Genomic DNA, 10,202 nt, shown 5'->3' with positions numbered 1-10,202 from the left:
ATTGCTACTTACTAACTTTCTCCACAAAAAAAAAATTATTTATGACTTAAGTGCAATTTTTTAGATTATTTACTGATTTTCTCGCCATAAAAACTATTTAATAATTTATGTGTAACTTTTTAAATTATTTATTTTTCTCTCAAATTTTCATATATATATATATATATATATATAAAAATACATTCACCGTTCATCAGTAGTTAATTAATTAAACAAATGGTGCATTAATTAATTAATTCACATGAAGCACGTGCAAACAAAGTCTTTGACCCTAGATGGCCAGACGCTGTCTAATTCTAAATAACTATATTGGGACCCAAATATATATGTAGATATAAATAAATATATTTATATATAGAGAGATAGTTGTATATCAAGCAAGCACACAAGAGATCGACATATCATATATATAAATATAAATATAAATAAAATATATATTGGTGCTCGTGCAACTAATTTTTTGTTATGCTAGTGGAAAATAATATGTTTGAGTCTAGTTTTTAGTTTCGTAAATTATTGAGAATTTTTTGAAAATTTGCAGATGCTTTAAATAGCTACAATATATATGATTATAAAAAAATCGCGCAAAAAATTATTCACGAGTCGAAAATACTAAAAACCCCACCGGTAACACTTAAATGAAGAAAGTAATAGAGAATTTTCTTATTTATATATATATATATATATTTATATATATATACTACACCAAATTTATTTAAGAACATTGGATATGAAGCAAGCACATAAGAGATCGACATATCATAAAATATGGATAAATATAAATCATCATAAAATATGTAGAAGAGAAAGTTTATTATAAATGATTGTGATTATAGGAGAAAATCTAACTGATCATTAATGCTTGTTGCATACACCTAATAAATAATATATTTTGGTCTCCCTTTCTTCCCCCAAAGTACCCATTACACCAATAATAATATAAATATTCTTTTAATTTTTCTTTTTTGACAGTCACACCCTCGTAACTGATCAAAACGTACACTTAGATTGTAAATTGAAAAAAATAAAAATATGATCAAATGGATGGTATTATTAGTGATGATTTTTAGCTTTGCCACATTTGATAGCATTAGCAGGGACGTCGTTCTCGGTGAATAGGCTGCGTTCGTCGTTCCACACTCTCACATACAATTGTTGCCCTAAATATCTTCTTTCCCATAATGCTGACCTTAAGTTCCACATTCCTTTGTTGTCCAAAGACACATATATAACAGTCCAACAATTTGGATACACCTGTTCACATATATATATATATGATTAATGTTAATCATGATTAAAAAACGAATTATTCACCTTAATTAATTAGATTTTGTTTAGTATATAGTATTAATATTACCGAAACGGTGTGTCTTGAAATTCCATCAACCAAATTGTAGCGTCTCCTCATCTTTGGTTCCCACTGGCGAGGCCCATATCTGATCATATCATCATAACATAACAGAACATAAGATATTAATCATGATGATTATATATATACATATATATATATATATATAGATGAGATGATGATTAATGATGAGGCTTAGTTACTTACGCAACAACATAGAAACTAGTTCCATCCAAATGCCAAGTTTGAACCTTGGACTCGTTGTTTTGGAAGACGATTTCGACAAAGTCATGAAGAGTGGTTCCAATAACAGAGGTGCCGAGGCTAGCAGGGCCTGGAGTAGGTTTATCCTTAATCGAGTTTAAGCTAAACACCCCAGGAATATTGTACCAATCAGCCAGTTTCAATGGAGTGCCTGGATCAACGTACGACACCCTATTCACTGCGTATCGAAGTTTACCACCAATTTTAGCTTCTGAATTACCCAAAACTATTGTTCTTGCTACCTTAATTGTTCCGTAATGGAATGACCCTTGTGGATTTGGCCTTGCAGCATTGGCCGTCAAGTTTAACCTATCAACCACATTCATACAAAACTATAAGCTAAGTGTATATATATATATATATAAATACTATTTATGTTATACGTACCAATTAACATAAACACTATACACATATATATGCCTTAACATTTGAGAAAGTGATTGTAAATTTATAGGTACCTGATGGTCCGGGCTTGCTTCATGGACCAGTGAATATGATAAGTTGGGCCAATGGGCAATGCGCCTTGGGGTGGGGTACTAGAGCCAGCATAGCGAAGAATTGCGGTGGTAGTGAGAAAGGGCTTTGTGAAACGAGTAGAGGCCACAATGTAATAGTCCCTAACCGCGTTACGCAAGGTCACCAAAAGAGCCAGTGATTGGCCTGGATGGATGTCTATGGACTCGTACACCTCTTGCAGTGTATGTGCTCCTTCAACCTCCACAAGCACCATTTTGTGCCCTTGAATTCTGAAGTTTATCGAAGTCGCTATCCCGACATTTGAAACCCTCAATTTGTAGGTTTTACCTAAACAAATAAATTACCAAAACACAACCAAACTTATATTAATTTAATCATATGCATGCTTTGAAATATTAACATTATAATTAAAGTTTGTGAGTTCATGAACATGTATAACCACCATCTCATACCGGGCCTTGTAGTTGGCCTCCGTTGGAGACAAGGGGGTTGAGAAATTGGGTTACAAAAAAGTAGAAAATATTATTTGTTTATTTATTTTTATAAAATATAGCACTAGATGTAAATTTCCATTCCACTAGGTTTATATTACTTATTTGTGTGTTTTGACTATATCACTATTTCTTTAGTGTTTTCCTCTTTATTAGCGTGCGGAGAATTATTAGGTATATAAAACTAAACTTTTGGTTCTTGGTCAACACAAGAATATATACATAATATAATTCTACACCTATTTTCTTCCTTCCATTTTTCATATATGGCATGGTATCATATAGCTGTGAGTTTCTTTATGAATTTTTTAAAATTTTATAGATGTGAGCATACCTTTTTGTCCTGAGAAGACAGCCTTATTGCGAGAAAGCCCATTTATGAGAAGACCATCAGGAAGAGGAAGAGATTTGCCATAGTCCAATGTCTTTGCTAATGCCTGTACATACATATATACAACAATTCAATGTATATAAATATAACATGTGTTAACTTTCATATAAAAGGGATTTGTTCATGTAAATCCCAATATGAACAAAATAATAATATATATATGTTACCTTGTGTCCAGCGTTGAACCAATCACCAACGAGTACAGTGTATTCTTCAGCCGGGATTGGATATGGGACTGCTATGACAGACCTGTGTGCAACGTTGAAACCACCAAAACCCCCAGAAGCTCTGTGCATTTTAGTAGATGGAAAGTAAAAGTATGATCCAATCTGATCTTTTGTTTGAAATTTGTATGTCCAGTTTGTGTTTGGTGGGATTGGACAGTTTGTTCCAAGCACCCCATCTTGCCATGAAGTCTTTCTTTGTTTAATTCCATTCCTATATATATATATATATATATATATTTCAATACATTAATAAGTGAATTAATCATAGAAAAATAGAAGTTAATCAATAATTAGTATATATATATATATAGTAAAATTTAGTACCATGTGATGAGGAAAGGCTCATCTAGCTTGTTAATGACATTTACAATGATGTTGTCATTGGTCACACAATCAATTGTTGGACCTGGAAATTTTCCATTAATAAGGATACCCTGTAAAGTGTCATAGAAAGTTAGAAACAGTATTTAATTAGTTAATTATTGGTATATTTATTAAGAGAAAATATGTTGAACAAAATTACCTGCTGGGAAACTCCAAGAGGAGAAATTTTGCCGTATGTGACTTCCCATGTATAAAATCTGTATGGATCTTCTGCATTGCTGGTGTAGATTGCACTTAAACAAGCCAATGTAACCAAGAGCATATGCAACAAAGTGGTCTCTTTCATTTTATATCGATCTTATATATATATATATATTTCTTCAAAGAAATAAAATCCAATTATATCTGTATCATAAAAGCAAAAAATTGGTTTATGTATATATGTAACATAAGCCCTTCAATGTTATAATATATGCTAAACTATACATAAGTATATATTAGTATTAATTATATATATCAAGGCAAAAATAATATAAAAATTAAAGAACAACTTTTTTTAGTTGCATGCACGGTTTGCAAAAGAAAGAAAAATTATTCTACTTTATAATTAATTCAATTGTGATTTTCTAGGATGCAAAAGTCATAATAATCCTAAATGAAAGCACACACAAATATATATATATATGATACCTGAGTTAGAATTCTCCCCAAGGAACAAGAAATTCCTTAAAAGGAGAATATAGAGTAGTAAAGAAGTAGAGTAGGAAAAGTGGCGATGGTTGAGTGGTGAGTACGAACACCAAAGCCTATGCTACTTATATAAACGATCAATCCATATAGTATTAGTACTATGACAGAATAAAGCTACTAATAATAATAATATTAATTAGATTAGTCCCTTGGCTGTGACACATGGGATGTGACAGACATATTTTTCAAAACCGATGAAGAACCCTCCCCTCATATATATATATAAATATTTGCGGCGCACTTCATGCTAAAATTACATGCTAGTCATTTAATTCCCTTACAAACTCATGAATGAGATGAGACCTCTTCTAATAATTTACTCACTTAATTTATATCATGTATTATCGTAAATCAAAACACCCCCATGTTGCCCCATTTGACTATACTAATTGAATTTCACGCATATTATAATTGTTATATTCTCATAAATGCATGCAAATTAACGTAGTTTAATGTAGTTTCGTATATAGTGAGATTGTACGTACGTAGTATTTAGTACTATAGCTAGAGAGGTTGTGTGGACTTTGATGGAGTTATTGGAAATTGTCGGTGGTGGCGAGAAATAAGAAGGAAAGATCCAAAGAAACCGAAAGCGTCGCAGCCAAGAACGGATCGCTTATTAATTGAGCTTTCAATTTTTTTTAAGATATACTTAACAAATTAACATATTCAAAATGTTTGTTATTAATATAAATGTGATTTTTTAGTTTAGAATAGTTGAATAATATTTAAGTGTCTAAGTATATTATTTAGCTTAGATCTCTCACAATCTTCATGATAACTTTTCTGATTTTAGATATGAGTTGGCTTTGCTTTCATAGATACTCTTCTTCAATAAATATTTGTTACTTATTTAGTAAAGCTATTATTGAATTTTTTTTCATGAAAATATTATATAGAATATTTTTATATATTTCGAAGGAATTTAAGGCATATTCTACGTAGGTTTATATCAATTATAGGCTTTTTTTTCATTAAATCATATATACAAAAGATTTAATGCAAAAATTTGGTAATTAAAGAATTCATTCATTAATATATATACCTTTAAGATTTTTTTTGCAAAAATACAATTGGCACAATAGTACGGGTTTGAAGTAAGTATTACAAACAATGTGTTCCGTATTCTAGTTTGAAAGTGAATAAAGCATAGTATATATAATATGTTTTGTTATTATTATTGTTATTTTTTTTCATATACCAGGAGTACTGTGTATATATATATAAACTAAAGCATATATATTTTGTCATAAATTATGGGTTGTACAGGTAAAGTTATGTGAGTATATGTTCAACATGTGGAGTAGGTGCATTTCTAAAAAAACAAATATATATTATGTATAGATATCCTTCATCTTCCCATTTTGATGTCACTTGAAATAAAGTTAAAGATCAACAATTCTATTAATATAATACTGGCGAAAATTTTATAATTGTGAAAATGTTAAATGTGTTGTTGACGGTAAGAACTCGTCAACGATTGATAGTTAGAAAACTTCAATCGCAATACTATAGGAAGCTTTGAATCAGATAGAAAGAACTCTAATCAACAGAAGAAAACTCAGGCAACCATGAAAACCAGAAACATATATTTCTTAAGTCTTTTTCATACATTCAGTTTTCCAACCCCTTAGCCTGAGGGGTTGGAGTCTATTTATAGGGGGGGGGGGGGGGGGGGCTCTATTGGCCCTGGATACAAACAAGTCCCAGACCATAGGGGCGTACATAGGTACTCTGACAATGTAGTGGCTCAGGGCGTAGTGGTGTCTATCCTGATGGTGTCAGAGTCGTGGCCTAGGACATAGTACTGTCGGCTCTGGCGTATGGTCGGGGGTGTCCAAGTGATATCACTACTCTTCGTACAGGTCCGTACCGCCACTACTCCTCAGACGCAGATCATAGGGTCGTGCCTCTGTTCTTTCCATAACCGTACACCCCGTGTCAGCGCACGTGTTCCGTACTCGGTCGTCCTCATCAATTCCCGTCCAATGCTCCATGTTCGTTTGGCATATCAACAAGGTTCCCCCAAGTGATCCCGTGCCTATGTCAAGGAGGCTTCAACCTATGCATGTCCTGAGAAGTCAAGGTGCCAAGGGTCAGGACCGGCTTATGCGGATCGCATAGACACGAGGCTAGCAGCAAGAGCGTCGTGGTAAGGCCACACCCTCGCATAGCGAGGGTACCTCGCGTAGCGAGGCTAACCCTTTTCCCTCAGATATGGGCATGGCGCGGGCGTCGCAACAAGGTAGCACCCTCGCATAGCGAGGCTGCCTCTCCTCCTTCCGGGTGCAGCGCCGCGAGGCTAGGAACATGGATGCCAAAACAAAGCCCCCACCCTCGCATAGCGAGGGTCCCTTGCATAGCGAGGCTGACATTCTTCCTCTGAGTGTAGGCGAGGCTTGATGCCTGATGGAACAGGGCGCACGCGGACGACCAGTTTGGGACCCTCGCATAGCGAGGGTGAAGTTCGGATGGGCAAGTGGCCGAGGGCCCTCGCCTAGTGAGGGTGTCTCTCTTATCCCAACTCCCTCACCATCATGTGACGCCTTTTTAGGATGTCTCGTAGTATAGAGCTTCACCAGTGAATAGAATTCACAAGGAGAAATTTCCACATTTACACTTCCCCCCAAGTCTATAAGTACACTTTTAAGTGTGTTTGTAGACTCTCTCCAGTTCTCTTGCTTGACACGCACGGCCAGCCTTGGGGGACTTAGCCTTGGAAATTTTTCCAACGTCGCTCGAAGAAGCACGAAGTGTGGCTTGGAGTTGTGTTTCTTTTTAAGTGTTCAAAGAAACACAATAGCCACTTAACATTTTGGGGGTCCATGAAAGTTCCTAAGATTGCATAAGGACTAATCATCCTCAATCGCGGATCCCAAGGTTCGAAGTCACTTGTCCACACCAAGATTTGCCTAGCCAAGTGGCATGCTCTCCAACTTATTTTTGCGAGTTCAAGGGTTCTATCCTCCTCCAAAGCATTCTTGAGGTGCCCTTTCTTCTTTTTTTTTTTTTTTTGATGGCGATAATCTTTCCGGTGCACCTTGATTATACTTGTAAGGACACATTAACCCGTTGGGCTGTTGGGGTCCTTTTATATTCATTGCGCGCGCTTATTACTTTTTGCGAGAAGCGTCCTTCTCGTCCTTATACATAGTACTATTTTTTTTCCAAGGGTCCCTTGTAAGACCCTTTTTGGGCTAGCCGGCTTCATGGCCGATCTAGACTTATCGGGTGATTCCCTCCTTACAGCATCACCTCTTGGGGTGTCGGCCTTTCGTTAAAGGTCATCATTTTAGACCGTTCCCTTGATATTCATAAGGGTAGCTACTCCTTTTGAATATAAGAGAGAGATTTTTTTTTTGTTTTTGCTCATGCCTCCTGTCCTACCCCTAAGTGCTTGGTGAGATTTAATTCAGCAGGCAGTTCGGTTGATGCTCGCATGAAAAATAAAAAAATCACATGTGAAGTTGTGAACATTTTCATTTATAGCAGTCAGATTACAATGATATGCATATAGAAGGCTTACATCTACTTGGGGGTTATGTAGGTAACCTCTTTGATTCTCGTCTACTGAGATAGCCTATCCTGTGACAAACTAAACATAGCTATTGCATGTGCTGGGAGTGGAAGTCTTACTGGTAGTATTTCCTCAGGTGCTCCGCGTTCCATGCTCGGGGTATGACGGTGTCGTCCATGCGCGCCAGCTTGTAAGTGTTCAGGGGTATGCACTGAGCCACCTGGTAGGGCCTTTCCCAATTCGCCCCCAGCACTCCTGCGCCTGGGTCTCGCATGTTAGGGAGTACCTTCCTTAGCACCAAGTCGCCAACTTTGAAAGTTCTCTCTCGCACCCTCGAATTGTAGTACCTTGCGGCGCGCTGCTGGTATACCGCCACCCTCATTTGTGCTTTTTCTCTCTTCTCTTCAAGCATGTCTAAGCTTTCGGTCAGGGCTACGCGGTTGGCTTCGTCTCCATATGCATGTACCCTGTGGGACTCGACTTGCATCTCGATTGGGAGCACGACCTCGGACCCATAGGCCAAGGAGAATGGGGACTCCCCAGTAGTCGTGTGTGGGGTGGTTCTGTAAGCCCACAGCACATTTGGTAGCTCATCCACCCAGGCTCCCTTCATCTTTTCTAGCTTTGTCTTCAAGTTCTTCTTAAGAACCCTGTTTATGGCCTCCACTTGCCCATTGGCTTGGGGGTGTACAACCGCGGAGAAACTTCTCCTTATGCCCCTTTCCCTACAATATTCATCGAAAGCTCCTCCCTCGAACTGGGCACCATTGTCGGAAAATAATCTTGTAGGGTATCCCATATCTACAAACAATGAACTTGTTGACGAAAGAGGTGATGTGCTTGGCGGTTATCTTCACAACGGGTTCTGCCTCTACCCACTTAGTGAAATAGTCTACTGCCACCACTGCGTACTTCGCTCCACCCCTGCCTGTAGGAAGTGCGCCGATTAAGTCTATCCCCCAGATAGCAAAGGGCCAGGGGCTGGTCATGCTGGTCAGTTCGCTTGGGGGTTTCCGAGGGTAGTTGGCGTGCCTCTGGCATTTGTCGCATTTCGTGGCAAAGTCATGCGCATCTTTCTCCATGGAGGGCCAGTAGTATCCTTGTCTCATGGCCTTCCTGGCCGTGGAGGGTCCGCTCTCGTGGTTTCCGCACTCTCCCTCATGTATCTCATGTAACACTTTCAATGCCTCCTCCTCTTCCACACACCGCAGGAGTGGCATTGAGAATCCTCTTTTGTAAAGGACCCCATCTACCAGGGTGTATCTTGCGGCCTTGTACACCAACCTCCGGGACTCGTTTTTATTTGTAGGCAAGGTTCCTTCTTCCAGGTACCTCTTGATTGGCTCGGTCCATGATTCCATTGGGACACCAATCATGTGCACGTCTGCACCTTCGATGCTGGGCTTGGGTAAGTATTCCATGGGTATTGACTCCAGGATATCACCATCCTTGGTAGACGCCAGCTTTGCGAGTGCATCGGCATGGGTATTCTTTTCTCTGGGGATTTGCTCTATATTATATGCCACCAACCGTCCTAGATAGCCCTTCACCTTCTCCAAGTAGGCTGCCATCTTGGGTCCCCTTGCCTGGTACTCCCCCTTTACTTGGCATACCACCAATTGAGAGTCACTGAAGATATGAAGGTGCGTCACCTTTAGTTCCTGGGCCAAACGCAGGCCAGCTAGGAGCGCCTCTTACTCTGCCTCATTATTGGAGGCCTCAAACCCAAATCGGATTGCGCAATACATTCTCTGTCCCTCGGGCCCAGTCATCATGATGCCCGCTCCTGATCCTCCTTCATTCGATGCCCCGTCAACATGCAAACTCCACTCCTCCAAACCTCCTAGTTCTTCCTCCATAACAGGCTGCTCCCCTTCTTCGTTCCTTCCTTCATTCGGCTGATGTGTGAGTTCTACTATAAAATCTGCCAGCACCTGTCCATTGATGGAAGCCCTTGGAGTGTATACAATATCAAATTGACTTAGCTCGATCGACCATTCCATTAGTCTCCCCGAAGTCTCAGGCTTATGTAAGACCTGCCTCAAAGGATTATCTATTAGGACCTCAATTGTATGTGCATGGAAGTAAGGCCTCAACTTCCTTGAAGCCACCACTAGTGCATAGGCCAATTTTTTGATCTCTGGATACCGGTTCTCCGCGTCCACTAAACGCTTGCTGATGTAGTATACGGGTTGCTGCTGCTTCTTCTCTCCCTTAACCAAGGCCGCGCTGATGGCATGCTCAGACACCGCTAAGTACAGGTACAACTTCTCGCCCTTCTCTGGATTTGCCAACAGGGGTGGCTTCCCCAGGTGCTCTTTCAGCTTGACAAATGCTTCCTCACATCTTTCATCCCAAGAAAATTTTTTGCTCCCTTTGAGGATGTCAAAGAATGGGAGGCACTTGTCGGTGG

The 10,202-nt window shown here is 38.9% G+C and overlaps 1 protein-coding gene across 1 annotated transcript; it reads right to left on the bottom strand.

Annotated features, from left to right (window-relative positions):
• Positions 1-1,053: 1,053 nt before the first annotated feature.
• LOC133779697 (L-ascorbate oxidase homolog) lies at positions 1,054-3,868 on the bottom strand. Its single transcript, XM_062219627.1, has 8 exons — positions 3,722-3,868; positions 3,523-3,632; positions 3,139-3,409; positions 2,915-3,017; positions 2,071-2,416; positions 1,556-1,921; positions 1,358-1,436; positions 1,054-1,254 (listed from the first exon to the last, which is right to left on the bottom strand). Exons 1-8 carry the CDS (start codon positions 3,866-3,868, stop codon positions 1,054-1,056), a joined length of 1,623 nt encoding a protein of 540 aa, XP_062075611.1.
• Positions 3,869-10,202: the final 6,334 nt, after the last annotated feature.

The sequence above is a fragment of the Humulus lupulus genome, chromosome 1, assembly GCF_963169125.1.
Source record: "Humulus lupulus chromosome 1, drHumLupu1.1, whole genome shotgun sequence".
Lineage (NCBI taxonomy): Eukaryota > Viridiplantae > Streptophyta > Magnoliopsida > Rosales > Cannabaceae > Humulus > Humulus lupulus.
The sequence above is the reverse complement of the archived record's forward strand: the minus strand, read 5'-3'. Positions and strand labels throughout refer to the sequence as shown.

Bases quoted from the DNA above. Each gene is read 5' to 3' on its own strand.
- LOC133779697 (XM_062219627.1), bottom strand. From the start codon at position 3,868: ATGAAAGAGACCACTTTGTTGCATATGCTCTTGGTTACATTGGCTTGT. The intron at 3,018-3,138 runs GTAACATATATA...ATGTATGTACAG, and splicing joins GGTTCAACGCTGGACACAAG to GCATTAGCAAAGACATTGGA. The intron at 1,437-1,555 runs GTAAGTAACTAA...TGATATGATCAG, and splicing joins ACTAGTTTCTATGTTGTTGC to ATATGGGCCTCGCCAGTGGG.